Here is a 20421-nt window from a genome sequence, read left to right as displayed (position 1 = left end):
ACCGATTGGATGCGAAGATCGCTCGAGCGGGTCGATCCCACAAATGGAAAGAAGATCACAAAGGCAATGATGCAAGGACCAGAATCGGGTGGAACTTACGGAGCGAGTTTCGAGCAGGGCTAGTTGACAAGGTGGGCAGCAGCCTTAAAAGATGAGTTAGGTTATGAGGTTTAGAGTAGGGTCGTTGACAGTCCAGGATATCGTGGAAAACGTAGATAAATGTGTAGAGTTAGGGATTAGTAGAAGATAATTTGCGATAGTCAATAGCGTTAAGCTTGTCTGAGCTGGGGTGGCTCGAGGAATCTCCTGGGGAGATGGGTAGTGGGCTGAAGATGGGTCGACTGACTCGGAGATTGGAACTTGGTACTGCAGGGGATGGAATGGGTAGACTGGTAATGTCTCGAAAAAATTGTGGAGTTGTGCTTGATGTGGTCGATTCAGGGTTATGATGAGAAAGGCAAGACTGCAGACGGCCTATCTTTATACTCGATCCTCTACTGCCAGCCATTTCTCCTCTCAAAAGGCCCAGGTATTCGGTCCTGCCGATATGTCGCGCTGCATTATCAAACTCAAGACCACCCAGGCCATTGTGCTGATGCTTCCTTACTTCCTTCCGAGCTTTCAGCGGGCGAGCGGCCGGCTCGTTACTATTCCTGCATCCGCAGGGACCAAGCTTGGTTCAGCCACGGACTAGCAGACATGCTCGGTGCCTGACTGTGCAAGGAAAGGCGAAACCGCTCAACTAGGGCTGGCTGTCTATGCTGTGCGCCGGTGGCCGGGCCAGTGCTGGCCGAAAATGGAACTGACTTAGTGAGCATGACGAGAATAATTCGATGCAACGAGAGAACAAAAAGAACGAGAGAAAACTGTCTGTGACAGCGAGATGTTCGCATTGGTCCAGGTCATCTTCAGTCCTCCCACTTGGTACCGTTCAGTAATTCATCTCTCTAGCGGCCCGGGGTTCAGGCTGGAGGAGAGAGCCCCGAGAAGGGGATATCCGGCTGTTCACCCTGACCGTAGGGGCTGTCGCATAGGGGCTGTCGCAAGTTGGGTCGACCTTGGCAAAAAGCAGTCACAATTTGGGAAGAATAAATCTGAAGGAAACTGACAAGCTATGTTTAAAGTATGTATCTGCCGTCGTCCCATGAGCCTCACGGGGTCTGATCGTATGCAATCCTCCTCCACCGATCGAGGGTTAACCGGCAGCCTTTCCGACTCTCCTCCAGAATCCGGCTGGGCTTCCTCAAGAAGATCCATAACTGCCGCGCCGAAAACCATGCTACACAAATTTTTATTTAAATTTAAATAAATAGTTGCATGTAGATGGGCCGGCGGGATTTCTGGTTCGAGCTTATAGGTCCAACAAAAACTCACTGGAACTTCACTCCTATAAGTAAATATCCTCGAATCTCATGCCAGACCACGATCTGACTGGGGCGCAAAGAAATTTGAGGAGCCCAATAAACACAGGCTGGACTATTTACATAAATATGAATATACATACTCGCTCCCTTGGACTCTTGGAGGCACTTGGACTTGAGCACCTCAGCACCACTTGAAAAATCTCACTCATCAGACTTGAGATGCGCGTGGCTGGAAATCCCTCGAAGGCAATATGTAAAACGTGCTGATGAAGGATACAGCCCTTCCAGAAAAGGATGGCACTCGTGAGGAATTACCGCCCCTCGCTTGTGCAAATCCTTGCACTTCGTGATCCAGGTAAGTTTGCAGTGGAGCTTAAGCTTAACCATGTAGCCACATGCGATGTCCGACCGGACCAATTCCCCCCCCTCCCCCCTCCAGCAGCGGCCAGATCCTGCTTCCCCTCTCAATTCCATCTCTCCCGGATCCTCGAATGGCTGAACCCTTTTCCACCCACCCTCTCCTCGCTCCGCGGAACTCGGCAAAAGGCGACTCCCGATCTACAGGAAGACAAATTGGACCGCAAAATCGGCGGAAAATTGTAGGTCTCTGACGAGTTGTTGATTCTGATGCCAGAAAGATTGAATGGAAGCAAAGAGCCGTCGGAAAGAATCTGATGATTGTCGGTGATCAAGCCATCGCCGGGAGTGATAGGAATTTTTCAGGTGCAAATAAATCCCTGTCAATGAAGCCCTAGTCAGCTTTGTTTGCCTCAGCCCTAACAAATTTCATCAGTGATTTATGTCTACGTACCACCATCAAGGCTGTAACGCTGCGCTGCGCTACAAAAAAGCGGTCTTTTAGCGCAGCGCTGCGCTGGGAACCCTGCGCGGTCAGCCCAAAAAGCGGTAGCGCAGCGCCAGCCCCGCTGCGCTACCGCTGCAAATAGCGGGGCCCCGCTTTTTCCCCGACCCAAAAAGCGGTAGCGCAGCGGGCGGGGCCGCTCCTTTCAGCGCTGCGCAGCGGCCACCAAAAAAGCTGCGCTTTGCGCTGCGCTGCGCTTTTTTGGCTGGCAGCGGGGGAGCGCTACGCGGCCAGCTCAAAAAGCGGTAGCGTAGCGGTGGTTCCGCTGCGCTACCGCTGAAAGTAGCGGGTCTCTGCTTCTTTCCAGACCCAAAAAGCGGTAGCGCAGCGGGCAGGGCCGCTACTTTCAGCGCAGCGCAGCGGCCACCAAAGCCGCTGCGCTGCGCTTTTTGAAGCGCAGTGATTTCACCCTTGCCACCATGCAGCAGACTTGAAGGGATATCAACAAATATTCCGGCCAATTTCGTCGCATAAGGCCTCCTTCTCTGGGGCCCCGTACTACCTCTCAAAATGACACAAGAAGCAACACCGCAACAGCTACGCTATGCAAAGCGGGAGCGTAGCGGAAGCGTAGCGAATTCCAGGTCAGCTTTGCTACGCTGAGGGAAGCAGCCATGCTGCTTCGCTTTTTCGTTCAGGAATAGGGGGTGGGAACCCAGATCATAATAGCGCACTATTTTTAGCGGCAAAGAGTGGGCCACCGCTACGCTAACCACTATAATAGCGGCAAACCCGCTAGATAGCCGCTTTTTAGCGGCTTGGTGCCGCTGAATAGCGAGTTCAGATCGCTAGTGCGCTTTTTGCTATAATAGCGTTGGGTGCAGGGGGAAAAAAACATTCATTTCAAAGGGGGGGGGGAACTGTTATTTTATCTAAGGGGGAAGGAATAGTATTATTTCTATTTCTTGAGGTCAGATTTGAACTTGGGATTTTCGGCCGCCGTGTCCAACAATGCTTGGCAATCTTGAAAGTTGCCGGCAGCCCTGACACCATTACGAATCCAGAGGTGCGAACTGATGCACCTTTCAATTGTTCGAGGGGCCAGAGAGCTCCTGGCTGATGTACAGATGTCTGAGGCTGCCGAGAAAGTTTGCTCAACACAAGCGGAGCTACTTGCACAAGCAAGGTAGTCCCTTGCGAGGGAAGATAGCACCACAAATGACAAGGATTGGCTCTGCGGAATCAAAAAGAAATTCAGCGATTCCAGGACCAAATGTGAGCAGATGGATAAATTTTGAAGTACATACCTTCCACCACGACAAAACATCACCCTTGATTCCCAGCAAGAACTTCGAATCATGGTATTGCATGAGCTCCTCTTTGCCATTTTCTAGCCCTGGGTAGCTCGGATAAAAGTTATATTCTTTGTCTTTGGCAACGACTTCAGGTTGTGAATTCTGTTGGGTTGGCAGAGGGGTTGGCGGTTCTAGGACTGCTTGGCGTTCTTTGAACTTCTCGGTGAGTAGCTGCTGAGCGGTTGAATGATGTGATGGGAACTTATTCAAAAAAAGGAGCAATCGCCAAGCTGGATGGAGCATGGTTGCCATCAATATTGGCTCGCACTTGAGAGCAAGGTCCAAGTACTTCTTGGCCACTTTGATCATCGGATCAAACATGCACTCCAAGACTCCATTCTTACTCGCTTCCTTGTGTTTCTGAAGTGAATCGATTAAGCGACTATACTCAAAGAGAACCATCGCACAAGATGGCCCATTGCCCTCCATCCTCTTGGTCAATAACAAGAATTCCTATGAGAAGTTTGTCCGTTAGTTCTTGGGTCTAAGCACAATTGGATCGATCAAATCATCGGGTCTAAGTACAATCGGATTGACTGATTCATACCTTTAGAACTGTGTTGAGGGTCTTGATATTCTCCCATTCTTTGGAAGAGAACTCGTATCCTTTGAAGAAGGGCTTGCCTTTTCCACTCTTGGATTCATTTACCAGAAGCTGATTGATCACCTAAGGCCAACCACGAGATATCAGCCAGGGAAATTCAAAAGTGTATTTGATTTGGAGCTTTGACATACCTTTCGCGCATTGTATGCTCGGTTCCTGCTGTCATAAGCAATATTCCATTGGATACCATACCCACCGATAATTCCAGGACCCTCGTAACCCAGCTTTTGAGCCCAAACCTTGAACTCGGATTGCTTTGCAGGCGAGCTTGCAATGCGGCGACACACATAGTCGATCTGCAAGAATGATGGATGATTTTCAATTCAGTGTGACGAAGATATGCAGCAATGATAAACACCAAGAGTATCTGACCTTCATCAAAGTAAAACCAATGCCACTATTGGCATACTTTCCTTTCTTCTTGGTTGTTCCGGCCGGCTTCGGATCGGATCCGAGTTCAGATTCCAATTCAGATTTGGATTCAGATTCACATGACTGATCATCTTCATTCGCCTCTTCCTCCGCTTCAGAAACTGGAGTATCTTCTAGCATCTCTCCCTCTTTGCTAATTGTTGGAAGGCATTTATGGGTTGCGTCAGGCCCCGCTCGTCTGGTACAAGCGTCTGACATCATACCTGAAGACGCTGGACTTCCAAATATCAATTTCTGACCCGTGTGTGTTCTGGCGACGCGAAACGGCCAGCAACCCGGCAACCTGGCTATTTGCTCACGTGGATGACATAGTTATCATCAGTCATAAGCCAGAAGTATTCAGAGCTCAAATGGAGAAGGAATTCGAGATAAAATACCCAGGAGAAGCGGAATTTCTTTTGGGGATGAATCTTCTTCGCTTCAACGACGGCATCCAGATAAATCAAACCCAATATGTGGAACGCAAGCTAGCTGAATTCGGACTTGACAAGGAGTACCCGGCATCGTGTCCTCTCAACCCAAGGGAACGTCTTTCAAAAGCAACACCACTAGAAATTGAAACACTCAAGAAACTCGAAGTCAACTACCGCGCACTAGTCGGCTCGTTGAACTACCTCAGTATACTCACTAGGCCAGACATCTCCCTAGCAGTCAGCCAACTCTCACAGTACCTGGAAAATCCAGGAATCAAACACTATCAAGCCGCGATCCAGGTATTCCGCTACCTATCGGGAACCAAGCACGTAGGACTGACATTTAAGAAATCGTCCTCAATCAACCTCAAGGCCTTCTCTGATGCCGACTGGGGAAACTGCCCCGACACAAGGAGGTCCACCACTGGCTTCGTCGTGACAGCCGGCTCGCATTTGCTCAACTGGAAGTCGAGCAAGCAGCCAACGGTCTCCCTCTCCACGGCAGAGGCCGAATATAAGGCACTATCTGATCTAGGTAGAGACCTAGCTTGGTTCGCAAGCCTCATCAAGGAAATCGAATTGCAAAAGACCGTAGAAGACATCACCGTCGCCGTTGACAACAAAGGCGCCATCGATCTCGCAAACAGCGAGACGTCTCAGAATAGCTTCCGAACTAAACACATGAACATCAGACTTCACTTCGTTCGAGAACTGATCCTGGCCAATCTCATCAAACTCCAATATGTGAAAACAAACGCCAATGCGGCTGATTTTCTCACCAAGGCTCTTGGACGCTCAGTCATTCGGCGTTCACTCGCCCAAATAGGAGTCATCCAAGTCTCCGAGGCTACTTCGAATCTCGCGACTCGAAGTATGCGAGGCTGTAGGAAATCAGGATCAGACCCAAACCCGCAGCAACCTCCTAGGAAGCTCGCGCGGCTAGACCAAGGCGCAAGCCCAGCTGCCATAAAAGGTTAGACCCCTTTTGCAGTCCAGACCAAGACCTAACCACGGCAAAGCTAACTGTCGTGTATCGCCCCGTCGACCGCAGATGCCGAGCAAGCGAGAACCTTAACGGTCACAGCCCCCAGACAAGCCCAAACGCAAACCAGAACCTTGTACGTCCCGAGAGTAGCGAAAAGCAGACTTAATCTTAAGGCTGACTTTATTGTGTTCACTTGTAGAACTCTCGCGGAACGACTCGGATCCAGAACCCAGGCAGACCTGCTCTCAAGACTATCGTCTGAGGCACCGGTTACGCGTAAGCACAGAAATAGCAAACAAACAGCACAAAACAAAACAAAGAAAAACTAATGTTGCAAAAATGCTCCTAAACAAACAGAACAAGAGCGTATAGACCCGTACAGACAAGACAAGACGAAGTTACTTCAGTAACTCGGCTTGCACCCGTAAGTGGGAATAGACCAGAAGACAGACTCATTGCATAGAGAGACTAACATCGGTTGTGCCCATCGGAGTGCAGGATTCAATAGAACACCCCTTAACGCACGAAGATGGCACAAGCGTGCACTCAACTCAGTACCCGGGCACCTCCTGCCCTGCCTTCAGGTACAAGCCCGGTCTTATCTCTCTACTCACATCATAATCATATGTTGTCAATGCGATTGTATATACAGAGCTCTAATAGAAATAAACCCTTCAGTTGCTCTAAAATTTTCAGGGAGGACCTCCTTCGCCGAGCTGGATGCACATGTATCCTGCTCGCCAGGACCTCACCGAGCTGGATAAATATGTATCCAGCTCGCCGGGACTTGACCGGACCTGACGTATCCAGCTCAGCGAGGGAGGTCCTCCCGACGAGCTGGACACGATCAGCTCGCTGGGTGGACTCTCGCCGGGACCTTCCTTACCGAGCTGGGTGCATATATCCAGCTTGGCGAGAGAGGTCCTCCCGGCGAGCTGGACACATCCAGCTCGCGGGTTGGCTCACTTCTTTGACGGAAGGAATCCCTCCGGTCAGGGAGGTGTACATACCTCTCGACCGGGGGAATCCCTCCGGTCAAGGAGGTATCAATGACTGAAGTCATCAAGGTATGTACCCAGGACCGATGGTACATCTAATAGGTTATGTGTTGATGTGCGGACCCTTCCACATGCAGAAGCCCAATTTGCTCCTGAAACAATTGTAAGTGGGGGCATTGGAAGATTGCAGGAAGTTTTGTGTACTTGTATGGCAACTCTGGCGCTTGGATTCATTGGAAAATGGATTTATCATTTTCAAAAATTTGTTTTTTGTTTTTTATTTGTTTTGGCATGATTGGCGTGTCAGGGCCTCCATATCCGACTACCAAAATGCGCCCGGGTCAATTTTTGGTCCGCGCGAACCGGGCGCAACGTTGAGTAGCGGTTCTCCCGACGTAAACCGTGTTTGGCAGTCGGAAGTTGAAATCTAGGGTAGTCAATTCATCAAGACCCTAATAGTATTGGTTTCATGTAGCTTACAAGCGAGCATTTAGAATAAACAAAGCCTTTCTACAAGAGGAAAAGAGAAGACAAGAACAAGAAGTAGAAAAGTAAGAAACAGAGAAATGGAAAGCAAAGATTCTTTTAGACGTTTAAGATCTGAAATCTCAAGTAATCTTTGTTATATGTAATTCTTGCAAATTTGCTTTAAATGGTATGCAAGCTGGCTAAATAGCAGTATTATCTACAAAAATTGTCTGTGGATTCAGGCTGGAATTTCGAAAATACAGAGGCGAAAATTCAGCGAATGGGGTGAAGTCACATGAGGTATGAGTAATCTTCAACTTGCAGTTGCACTAATGGTACCACAGAATTGCGGTTCAACTACAAGAGGTCTGCCTAGATCTCCTTTTGGTGCTTGGATTCCCACTTTGTGGAATGACATTTGTGAAAAGTTCTGGGGGTAGTTCTTTCATGGCAGGAGTTTCTTGATAGTTACTATCAAAAAGTAAAGCCTCTCCAGCCCCTAAAACATAACGAGTTGAGAAAATTAGTTAATGAAGCATTCATATGGTTTCATCATATTTCAATAATGCTTACCTGGGAAGAAGCCATATTTGCCAATCCAGGAATCTTTTGGAGTTACTCCCCAAACTGTTACCGACACACACCCATTTACCTCTTGACATGTCTCAAGAACAAACTTATAATCTTTGGCCTTTTGGGCTTGCTTTTCTTGAGTAATACCCTGATCAACATTTTCAATTCTAACATCCAGTTCGGTGATAGCCACTTTTAATCCTTTGATTTTGAACCAATGAATTGATCAGCAAGAAGAACTCCGTGGGGTCTCAAACATTCGCCAAGAGGAGCAAGACAGATTTACCTGCATTTGTAAAGCGCTCCAAGTTTTCCCGGAGATCTGAATGAAGCATTCGACGTTCCGGGCAAATCAATTAATTTTCATGGAGCTACTTAGAAGGGTCATTGTGGATAGGCACTATATCGTACCTTTTGGAACTTGTCCCACGATAAAGTGACCTTGAAATCCGACCGCATCCAGAATTCCTTTCTTGTTAAGCTGGGTAGCCAAGTTTAGCATTGCATCGGACTTGGGGCCTATCCCTTCAATACCATAGTCATTGACTAAAACAGAATTGGATCACATCCGACATTTGGAGCATGAGCTTGAATCCTGGAATGAAGAATACGACTATGATAACCGAAAAGACGAAAAAATTAAATCACGGTAGAGAAGCAGATTTTTGTTGTACTTCTTGGTCAACTGCCTGGCCCTTGTATACACAAATTCGATGAAATCTCCAGTTAGTTTCTGGACCCAAATCGTGTTGCGTAGGGCGCCGCTCTCTTCGAAGATCTCGTTACAAACATCTACTGCTATCGCCCGTTCAGAATATCGCTGTATAACCTTGTCCAAGATATTGACCATGGCAGCCTTCACTTGGTGTGACTCCAAATTCGCAATCCAATCTGGAATTTGTGATTGGCTAGAAAAAAGCATACCAAAGTTTATTCTAACTGAGCAAGAAGAATAATTTTGAAAGCTTGGTAGGGCACATACGCGAAGAACGTGTGGATCCGAAGGAATTTTTTATGCGTCTTTACGTAGTCGTAAATTTGATCACTAAACCAAACCATACAAAATGTGCGATGCATCATATCAACAAAGGCTGAAGTTTGAAAGAAAAGGGTGTGAAAATACACATACGCGTCCCGAAAGTTGATTTCGCCAGGAGCCCGCTCCAATAACCCCCATTTCATTTCTATAAATTATAAATATGAGCACATGCACCGCCGCCAATGCCGGTGAGTTCATTGTTATTCAGCTGAGCCAGCCCCCAGTGCACACTAACCAAGGTGAAAACTTACCATTTCCCGCCGTAAGGAGAATAAATTTGTTTCGAACAATTTTCTCATATTGCTGATCTGATTTCAAAAGGTTTGCGCTCACAGCTACTCCCAAAAGCATCTTGTCTCCAGGCCCACTTCCCGAAATGGTCGCAGAGTTTAAACAGGGAAGCGAAAAGCAGAGAAGTAAGAAGAGAAAGAGAACGTGCCCCAGGCAGCATGTCATATTCATTCAGCTTCGACGGCTCCCGGCTGACCAATCAGAATAAAATGTGCACAAGGACAAGTGATAGAGTTAAAACTATTCTGCAGTTGGTGCAGGTAAGGCTACGAGTGTTTGGCGGAGGACATGCGAACGACTATCTCTTATATGTTGATTCTGAAGGTTGAGCATCACTTCGTACAGGCTGGTGGGGCTTGACAGGAGCTAGCTTCGTTGATTCCAGTATGGAGTGTCTTGGACATCACCAGACAGTCCACAATACATGCTGTCCTGAGGACCAACATCAGCCAACATCCGGGTTACTGCTTACAATTCTGAGAATTCAATGTGTCGACTGGAGATAAGCACAATATGCGCAACCGTTCAGGTTACCACGGGTAGGGGCTGGGCGAAGGCGATGTATTTAGGAAAGAGTGCGATTCCTTGGGCTGGAGTCTGACGTCGTTAAGTTTTGATTCATAGGTTACGGCACGACAAGCGTGAATTCCAAAGTGCAGAGAGTCTACTACACACTTGGGTTGGTCGGCAACATCTTTCGATGATCATTGCTGTGGTTGATGACTGTAACCGTGGGGGCTTCTTTTCAGCCAATCGCAACGGGTCACCCGTTATGGCTGTCGCGAAGTTGATAGATAAGATAAGAAGATGAAGATGTGCTTCACGCCTGGATGGTGAACTCGCCCCATGTTTACTGCAGAAGACCATCGTGAACTATGACACAGCGAGTTTATCGCAGGATCAAGGTTGTGTGTCATTGATAAGTTGAGCTATTGACAACAATCATTTAACTCTTAGCCGTCAAGGACTGTTTAGGAAACACTTCCGTCTCATCAAGACTTCGCTTGCAAATGTAGGCGGCGGTTTTCTCAAATTTCAATCTAGATCCCTCACCGGTTTGCTTAGGAAGTGCGAAGCAATCGTTTGTGGCAATTACTACTAATACTTCTGCCACATTTCTGAAGTCCAACAATGGCACGGATGGCAATACTCCAGTAATTAAGATATAGTTGACTAGACCACTAGCTTAGAATGCACGTATGCGTTCATGCGTTTTAAGCGGCTGACTTGGATCTGATAGTCAAGCAATTGATGCGGAGAACTTGACAGAATCGGTCGATCGTTCTTAAGGAGCTGCCAAAGTAGCCGACTATGGTGAAGAAAAACATCAATCGTAAATAAACTAATTCTCCCCATGGAGACAGGAAGGCGGGTCTATGAATGAAGGTTTCCGGATATGTTCATGTATCAGCTCATACAAATTCGGGCTTAAGAAAAAAAAAACTGAAGAGATGAAACTGACAGTCCAATCATAGGTAGATTGATTGCTATTGATCCTCCTATAATAGGAATCAGCATTCCAGACCAAAAAGGAAAGGTCGATTTCGTCAAATGTGATAGAATGATTCTCGTAGCGATTCGGCCGAATATTAAACCTGAGATAAATGATGCCAAGATCAGCCTTTCAAATTCAAGGATGAAAAGGAACTGTGATATTTCAAAATGCAGAAGTTGTTGTTTCAATAGAATGAAATCACTAACATAACATTAGGCCAAACTCGATTATCTTTTCACTTTTCAGGATGTGTGAATTGGATGATGCGAGCCACGAGGCGGAGCAGAATGTGAATATTAACAGTGGAAACAATCTAAGCAAGGCTTGTGAAAACGATGAGATTCGCGAATCTTGTTTAGAGCGTGGCTGGGACTGATTATTTCGAATGGCCACATATGTATTGTAAAAACTGTGAGGCAAACGCATAAGGTCACTTTGGTGGGACCCAAGGTGACAAGAGACAAGAAACCGCGACCATGTCATTACGTACCATGATGGGGCGTGTCCGAAAACAAGAGCAAACAACACAAACGACACAAACAAGTCTAATAATTTCAGTTGGTGTCCGAATTTGTCACAGTAGGTTAGGATCAGCCGTGGCAGATAGACTAAGTCTTCGGCTGGTTTGCTCCACATCTGAACTCCACCAAAACCGGTGCTAAGTAATACCGCCATCGCTATCAAAAGTCCTTCCGTAGGCCTAGATCGAAAGAGTACGAAGAGAAGCCACACACTTTGAGTGCTTTATTTTTTATGGGCTGAGTAACCCATGTTGACATACCCATTGACAAAGCCCAAATACAAAATGCCCTTATCATCATACAACAAAATGGGTTAGTAGTGCTGTGACAGCGGAAAAATAGTAAACAGTAGACACCTACAGTATGATACTCTTCCCAAGTGCTCTGTTCAAAAAAAAAGAGAAAGAAAACAGAAAACAGCGATGCATTAATCTCGACGAAGAAACTGTCGAATTACGTCTATAAAATTGAAATTTACCAGATACATTGGCCAACAGGCTACAATGAGTATGAAGACTGCGTAGAGCGAATGTCCAGTTCCAACAGCAGCGCATTGTACCAGACCTCCCAAGACACAGTTTAGTGAATCAATTCCATGATCGAACAACTGGTGGGAACAATGCGTAGAAAGACATCAGGTTTGCAAATCAGTCTTGAAGTCCTGGCAAGAGTAATGGATAGGCTGACCTCGCCTAGAGGAGAAGAAGTTCCAGTTTTCCGGGCTTGCTTTCCATCGACATCTGCCCACGAGTAGTACGATACAAATCAGTGCCATTGACACGTAAATGTTGCCAAATTATACTGACTATCCATGGTTTGGTAGATAAACAACCCTAAGGCGAATCTATCGGAAGTAAAACGTGTCAGTCAGAGGAGGACATAGATTACACAAAACCTAAGTACAAGAAAAATTTGAAGTGCTGACGAAAAATAAACCCAACTTGGGGCATCGGTCTTGAGATCAGGTATATAAATGATTACTGTCATGACATTCAAAACAATGAACATCAATCCGATCAGGGTAATCGTATTAGGCCTATGTTGATCAATTCATGGTTGTTATTCGCTCGGGTTTCTCAAGTTACAGTGCAAAAACGCCATTTCCTTTACTTACGCCAGCCACGGGGGCATCCATCCTGCTACATACTCCCACCCTACCCTTTTTCAAAGATCAAAATTATCAGAAGAACAAAAAGGAAAGGTTCCATCAGTCAGTGTTATTCAGAGTTGACCAGGCAGAAAGTGATATTCGTTTGGATTGAACGTACAATGCCTCAAAATATACCTTGTAGTTGGTGAATGATCCACCGATCTGTACTGATAATTCCTGCGTGAGTACACCCAAGCGACCAGAAGCAGGTCAGACCGTCAGTGGTCAGCCAGCTGGTAGTCTTGAGGATGGAAGTATATACTTGAGTCTGCTGAGATGCTGATCATTTAAATAGTCCTCGGATCGGGTACATTCAGTGTAGTCCATTGTTGTTTTTGGTGGGTTGGTGCTGCAAACCACTTGTCTGACTCCAGGGAGAAGTGCTCGGCGTACGAGCCCCGCGAGCCTATCGGCGTGAGCCCGAAGGACAGCCGAACCAACGCAAGTCCCGATTCCCTACGGGGCGTATAGCTCGGGGTGGGTGGCTGGGAACTCACAGGTTCGGGGTACCAGGCGGGAGTGGCCCGAACTTAGTCAGTCCTCCCTTCTGAGGTGGCGAAATGTTGATGGATACTACAGATAATCAAAAAAATCACGACATTAGCACACAGCTTTCAGCACTCAAAACACTCTGCCCGCCCCAGAGGAGCTACTAGACTTGATACATGAAGTATTCCAATAGCAACCGGACAATTCTTCACGAAGATATGGCTTACATTTTGTAGGTTTACTGGAAAGTTTTCAATTTGTACTTCTCGAATTGCGAACGGATGACTTCGGAAAGTGTCTTCTTTTTCTAACCAAACAAAACCAATGAATCAAACATAAGTATCCGAACGAGATTTATCTCAAGCAGACAAGAGCATAAGGCCTCTTTCCAGTATCTAATCGTAAAAAAAATAGCTCTCGCTACCACTGTAACGGGGCTCTTACAGGTGATTGGACAGAGCGCGGTGATGAATGCAAAAAGGTAGTGATCAAGATCTGTGTATCGTATTCGATGAGAAAAGGATACAAGATCAAAACAACAGGCCTTTTATGTACAACCACTGAGAACTACGAGTGAAATAGCATAGGCAGCATGAAATAAGATGAGATATTTATGCTGCAGTGAGATATATAATAGGCATGATCATATGTAATATAAAGTGAAATACATAATAGGGGGGTTCACAATTGAATTTTATAAAACTTTGGAGGTTGTTTTAAGGCCTTTATGAACATAATTTAAAAATTTTGGCAAGACGTCCAGAAAAAGGTGTGACTGATCAATCAGTGCAATTGATCAACTTTTTAAAAATATGTTGATAAACAGGTTAAAATGGGTCCTAAAGTTTTACAAATTTCAATTGTGAACCCCCCTAATACAAAAGGAGAAGAATAGTCTTCGATACATCTACATGAGAAGCTTGTAATAGTAAGTCCGGGGGTTACGTAATCCCTAGGACGCACGGCTACAGGGGGACCCCCACGTCCCAAAGGGACTCTCCATAGGAGAGTCTGGTTGTCGGCGCCACCCCTCATGGCGCGCCTAGGTGCGCCCGCCCCGCACCCACGCACCCAGGCGCGCACTTTTTGTGAAAATGAGGGTTGGCGCGCACCCAGAGAGATCAATTTTTTCAGGAGCTGGGAAAGAGTGTAAAACAATAATGGAATTTGAATCCCTGATAGCCCTGGGAACCGAAGTTCAGGGAACTCAAGTGGAAAGCAAAGAGTGAGGGCTAACTGAGACGTACAGAGGCTTGATGAAGCCATCATCCTCATGGTCTTCAACCTTCTGCTTGTTCATTCTTTCAACAAGCCAAATCTGCTTTAATATGCGGCCAACTAGAACCTTGCCTGCTGCACCCAATTGGTCAAAGCCGTCTCCTTCCTATGGGCCAAAATGGGCTGGCTTCTTGATGTCCAATCTCTGGAATGTGTGATACAGACATTTACTCTAGGTTTGAGCCGTTCAAAGAACACTGTCAAAAACAGAGAAGAGAAAGCAAAAAAACTGAAAGAAAAAAAAACTCCGAGTATGAAAACATGAACCTATACAACTCCTTTCTTACTCCAGCCAAGCAAGCTGGAAGCATTGGAAGAAGGTGTTTTTGACCAATATCAAGCTCGGAATGAGGTGCTCCTCTTGCAAAGATGCCTTCATGGATACACTGTTTGAATTTGATTTGATGGAACACTTTCCTCCGCTAAACAAGGTCATTGATATTCATGTGATTATTATCAACCCCAACAAGGATTCAAACTGGAACCCCGAAGACCTTATGTGCTGCTCTACTTATTTGTCTCCTTGTCTTATGTATATACTTCAAAATTTTATATTTTATGATTTTGCAAAAAAATGCTTGGCGCCCCCAGCCAAAGGCGCCAGCTGCTGGCATTTTAGAGGCGCCGTCTAGCGCGCACTTTTTCAAAAGTGGCGCCGACAACCATATAGGAGAGGCTTATGACTTATGTCATACTTTTTGCCTGAGAGTTAATTGGGGCTTTTGTGGCTTTTTATGCCCTTTTTTCCTTTTGTCCTCCACACAGCAAAAACTGACAAGCCTCTGCTGAAGCCCTGAAGGGTCAATATAGCTGACCATCTTGGCTTCATATCCATGTCCTCATAATGAGGATTGGATGCATGAGCTGGATTGGCCAAGGCATATTGACCAGAGCTTGGAGAGCTTGGATCCTGTGGAATTGAATTGAATGAGCATAATGTTTTCCGAGGTCAGTTCAATCCACACATGTCATACAGCCCAGAATACCCCAAAGACCATAAGTTTGGAGGGCCATGGGGGGAGAACGCTTGGACTTCCAGAGACTTGTGCAGCGGCAAAAGATAGGGAAGAGTGAGACGAGTTTCATGATCCAAAGGGCATGCCTGGGGCCCTTTGGGAACAGGGTCAAAATTTGAATGACACAAAACACCCACCAAAAGGCCTCAAACCCTCAGGCCAAAAAGTGGACATTAGTCCCAAGTGCCTCATTCGGAGGTTGCGCTTCGCGCCAGCCCAGGCTGTACCAGGGCCCTCCAAAGTGGGGGACTTGTGTTAAGTTAGGGCGCCCCTCGCGAAGGAGGGACAGAGACCCTGCGGGGCTCTCCTCCAGAGAGGCTTGGTTAAGTTTGAGAGTGGTCTTGGTTGCATTGCGCCAACCTTTGGGAGGGACTTGCGCCCAATCACACAAATCTGGTGTGGATCCTTGGCAATCTTTGGTGGTGCACCTGTGTCATCTATGCTTAATTTTTACCCAAATCATCGGCCCTTGGAAGCGAAGTCATCCAGGTTGGACTTTCCCGGAAAAAACACCTCCTGGAAGGTCTCCTGCAAACCTAGATTCCTGACCAGCGAGACCCTTCAGGAGGTCAAGGAAATCAGGAAAGCCCAGTGTGGAACAAATAAACCAACCCATCTTTGACCTCATGAGCCCCGAACAGAACTGAACCCCGGGAGCTTTTTTTGCCATCTTCCATTCCAGTCCAGCATCTATTTCCACTTATCAATGATGCAATAGCTGTGCATTCCTCCCCCAGCCAGCTCCGCATCTCCCCAACAAAGCTGTTGCTACCAAAGCCTTTTGATGAACATTTTGTAGCGGTCATTGAGAGTCACGAGTTCTCTTGATGACCGGTACAAACTGGCCATTGAGACAGGACCTCGGAGAGCCCCTACCAAGCCGACATATGTCGCACGTATCCGGGGGACATTTTTTTTGCAAAATGCTCACCAGGAAAAAAAACGTAGTCACTTGATGGCAAGTGACATGACACAGCTTTTTTTTCAGCTCCAACACTGCTCCAATGCTGCTCCTCTCCACCAGCACATCTGGGGCTCACATGATAGGTGTCAGGATCAAAGCACTCAATGTGAAAAAACCAGCTGATGCTCAGCTTTGGCCCTGGCCCAGCTGATGCTCAGCTTTGGCCCTGGCCCAGCTGATGCTCAGCTTTGGCCCTGGCCCAGCTGATGCTCAGCTTTGGCCCTGGCCCAGCTGATGCTCAGCTTTGGCCCTGGCCCAGCTGATGCTCAGCTTTGGCCCTGGCCCAGCTGATGCTCAGCTTTGGCCCTGGCCCAGCTGATGCTCAGCTTTGGCCCTGGCCCAGCTGATGCTCAGCTTTGGCCCTGGCCCAGCTGATGCTCAGCTTTGGCCCTGGCCCAGCTGATGCTCAGATTTGGCCCTGGCCCAGCTGATGCTCAGCTTTTCCCCTGGCTCAGCTGATGCTCAGTTTTTCCCCTGGCTCAGCTGATGCTCAGTTTTTCCCCTGGCCCAGCTGATGCTCAGCTTTGGAACTGGCCACCTGATGATCATCTTTTGCCCTGGCACAGCTGATGCTCAGCCTTGTCCATGGCTCAGCTGATGCTCAGCTTTGGCCCTAGCCTAGCTGATTTTCAGCTCTGGTCCTGTCCAAGCTGATTCCCATCTTTTTCCCTGGCCTGGCTCAGCTGATGCTCAGCAAGCTGAGAATCAGCTGGCCGGCTGGCCCAGGACTGGGCCAAAGCTGAGCATCAGCTGGGACAGGACTAGGAGAAGGCTAAGCAAGGACTGGTACAAAGCTGAGCATCAGCTGCGCCAGGACTAGTACAAAGCTGAGCATCATCTGGGCAAGGAATGGTCAAATGGCTTTTTTCCAATTCTGAGAGTGAGCTGCGTGAAAAAGCTGACTATGAGCTGGGCAGAAAAGCTGAGTATGAGCTGAGTACCAAAGCTGAGTATCAGCTGGAAAGAACTGAGGATCAGTTGGGATCATCAAAAACTGAACGGGACCTCCTTGGTAAATTTTGGAAGTTGAGGAGATGGTTGGGAGATTGGGTTAGATAGTGGATAGATATTGGATAGATGGTGGGTAGCTGGCTGGAGCTGGTGTAATTTCACTTGTCATCAACTGACTATTTTATTTTCCTGGTGGTTCCTGATGTAATTCAGCGGATACGTATCCAAATTGAATTTTTGTCCCAAGATGATCCTGATGTGGTTGGTATCTTTTTGGCATTTCCTAGAAACCAAAACCAAATATTTGGGTCTTGGGTTCAATTCCCACCCAAAAAAAGGTTTTTTCTGCCCAATTGTTCCCTTTTAGGCCTTTATTGTTCAAAATCCTCCTTATTTACACTGTATCTAAACCGGGTCTAATTGGGAAAAACCCAATTTCTCCACGTATCCAAAACCCGGAATTCCAGGAATTTAGATATGTCGGCTTGGTTGGGGCTTTCCGGGGTCCTATTGAGACTGAGAGGGATCAACTCTTGCAATGAACAGTTTTTACTGGTCATCAGGTGTGTAAGGACTCTGTTAGTCCTTCACTGAGAGTGAGCTGGAACAGGCACAAGGGACAAGGCGGAGAATCTAGAGCAGTTCTAGGACCAAACACAGGGGGGGTTTGATTACTGGCTCAGAGAGAAGGATGTCAGTTCTCTACTGGGAGGAAGAAGAGAAAAAAAAGTAAATAGCTTACCTGGCTCAGAGAGAAGGATTTCAGTTCTTTACTGAGCCAGAGAAGGAATGAGACTGGGCTATGTAAGAGGGTATGACGGGGTTGTGTCACCTTGTAAACCCCAAAGCACCAGGAAAAATAAATTGTCACTGGACTACAGGTGACACCAGCCTCAGTCCACTGAGCTACCCAGAAGTTGCACAGCTGGCCGCATGTACAGCCCCCTGTACGAAACAAAGGGGCCATTGTAGCCTAGTTGTGGTAGTTCCAGAGCTGGAAAAAAGTGACAGCCATTGTTCCTTGATGTCACCTGATGTCTGGTGACAATTGATTTTTCCTGGTGAAGGAGGAGGGGGGTTTACAAGGTGGATGGTATAAACCTGTCATCTAGAGGACGCAAGCTGCCCAATGACCAGTACAAACTGCTCATCAAGATGACCGGTGTGGTGATTTATATGGGAGTGTGCTATGAAAGAATTCAGAGAACTAAGAGTATATTTCTTGAGTCAGAATCTTAATTGCCACTATATACAAGTGTTGATCTTAAGCTCTTAGGAAAGAAAATTACCTAAGAGCAGGTGATTTTCCGCTCTGACAAAGTATGAAAAATAAAACAAGAGTGTTGTTTTGATTTTTCTGTTTCTCGTTTTCTATTGGGCTTACGTTGGCGCTAAGGCAAGACGGCTGAGGAGTCAAGCAATGTTTTCTGTGTTTACATTGATTTTTGCCCTCATTAGCCTTTTTTCTCTTTGTGCCTAGCTAGCAGTGGACACAGGGGTCTTACCAATTGTCTCTCCAAATCTTTGAGTGGAATTGGTTCCGGTCTTTGTCTGTTTGACTCTGCCTAAAGGATCAAGACAGAGGGTTAACTCTCATCTCGTCTACATCTTGGTTAGGAATCCAGCCGCTTACCTTTGGCGCTTGCTGTGATTCTTTCTCCAAGTGTCTTGGGGCTGGGAATGTCCTCAATGTTGAGGTTACTCTGTTGTCTAGTTCACTCATACGTTGTCCGCTTCAATCCTGTCTTTCATTCTCATGTCACATGTTGTGACACCTTTCCGCTCATCTCAGTTTCACTATATAGTCTGAGGCAGCAGCAGTCGGAACCCTTTTCCTCATCCTTCCGACACACTCATCACTCTCGTGTTTGCTACCTCAGGTATTTTTTTCTTTTCTTGTCTCTTTCTTCATTTGTTGAAATGCATCATCCTTCCGACACAATCATCACTCTCGTGTTTGCTGCCTCAGTCTGAGTACATCTCAACACTCAAGCCTAGTCTTCTGGCTTGCGTATATTGTACCTGCATGCACCAGAGGTGGATCAGTTTTTTCAACTTTGCTTGCGCAGTCTTGGACTGCGGAAAAGGTTTGCTTTTTTGCTTACCTTTGTCCGCAGCTGATTGAGATCCTGGCATCTCTCTCAATTTATGAGATTGATGCCATTCACCTAGGCGTGCATTCTCACATGCTACAGAATGTCCACTTGGCAATAGCACATGCAGGAATTTCGCATGCAAGGCTGAGTTCACAGCACATTTGGTGACATAAGAACTGAGGGGATGTCAGGAAGCACAACTAAAAGGCATATGGAAAGCACAGAATGGGAAAACTTAGCTGGACTGTGGCAGGCCAAGACATGGACTGGATAGCAGCGGGTGAGCCAGGGCAGCTGAAGCGGGTTTGTGAGCCTGAGTCTCTATAGTGACAGCAGGACACAAGAAATGGGGGGGCAATAGTTGGATTTCTTGGGATAAAGAAATTACAACTATAATAGAAAAAGAGAAAGAGAGAGAGAAACCAAGCAGGATAAGAAGGAAGAGAAGTACTAGGTTATTCTAGTGGGAATGCACGTCCACTGGCAATGCTACTCTTCAGAAGAGTGCTGCTAATCTGTGCAAGAAGTGCTACAGCTTCCTCTCAGGAGGGTATCTGGATTAGATAAGTCTTAATCCAGCCACAGTTTTTTAGACTTCTCTCTGGACAGTCAAGGTTCTTAATGGGAAACCTGAGGGACAGCCCTGAACCTAGATTTTGAGGCAAAGGCCTGATGATAAGAAGGGACAGCCCTGTGATCAAGATGGAGGCAAAGGCCTATAGATATGGAGGGACAGCCCTGTGATCAAGGAGAAAGCAAAGCAAGAAGAAAAGGCAGATCCAGCAAGACACAGAGTTGTACCTCTGAGATAAACAAGGTTCAGTGAAAGAGGTTACTTACTGTCAATATCCTAGGCGCCTGTGACGGTAGGTATACTGGGAGTATAGTAGGCTCTTTGGTGGTGATCCTGGAGTTATCTGGGTGGTGGTTCTGGTGTGCTGAAGTCTGTGGATCCGCCTCAGGCAAGGGGGATCCTGACTACGAAAATTTTCACAGTTTGCTTATGTAATTTACATATGTACATGTGGTTTGGCGCGCCTGGTAGCGCTGACACGTCACAACTGCGCAAGGGCGCTACAACTCAGTAACTCAGGGAAGGAGTATAGTTACAATGAATTGGTAAGTTGTAACTAGGGT

General features: G+C 46.8%; 3 protein-coding genes across 3 annotated transcripts; 1 reads left to right on the top strand and 2 right to left on the bottom strand.

Moving 5' to 3' along the window:
* Positions 1–1658: 1658 nt before the first annotated feature.
* PtA15_3A47 (uncharacterized protein) lies at positions 1659–1967 on the top strand (the record flags this gene model as incomplete). The annotated part of the gene is made up of 2 exons (XM_053167452.1): positions 1659–1719; positions 1804–1967. 2 exons carry the CDS (start codon positions 1659–1661, stop codon positions 1965–1967), a joined length of 225 nt encoding a protein of 74 aa, XP_053018239.1.
* Positions 1968–7866: 5899 nt separating this feature from the next.
* On the bottom strand, positions 7867–9384 carry PtA15_3A46 (uncharacterized protein; the record flags this gene model as incomplete). Its single annotated transcript, XM_053167441.1, has 8 exons — positions 7867–7892; positions 7995–8195; positions 8281–8316; positions 8406–8540; positions 8643–8902; positions 8977–9039; positions 9124–9178; positions 9285–9384. The coding sequence occupies 8 exons, from the start codon at positions 9382–9384 to the stop codon at positions 7867–7869; spliced, it is 876 nt and encodes a 291-aa protein (XP_053018238.1).
* A 1154-nt stretch (positions 9385–10538) lies between these two features.
* Positions 10539–12817, bottom strand: PtA15_3A45 (uncharacterized protein; the record flags this gene model as incomplete). Its single annotated transcript, XM_053167430.1, has 13 exons — positions 10539–10698; positions 10787–10919; positions 11026–11228; positions 11310–11519; positions 11601–11629; positions 11701–11724; positions 11819–11947; positions 12028–12080; positions 12147–12184; positions 12266–12376; positions 12455–12494; positions 12609–12667; positions 12753–12817. 13 exons carry the CDS (start codon positions 12815–12817, stop codon positions 10539–10541), a joined length of 1254 nt encoding a protein of 417 aa, XP_053018237.1.
* Between the last annotated feature and the right edge of the window lie 7604 nt (positions 12818–20421).

Source organism: Puccinia triticina, chromosome 3A (assembly GCF_026914185.1).
Source record: "Puccinia triticina chromosome 3A, complete sequence".
Classification (NCBI taxonomy): domain Eukaryota; kingdom Fungi; phylum Basidiomycota; class Pucciniomycetes; order Pucciniales; family Pucciniaceae; genus Puccinia; species Puccinia triticina.
Note: the sequence above shows the minus strand (reverse complement) of the source record. Positions and strands in the feature narration are given on the sequence as shown.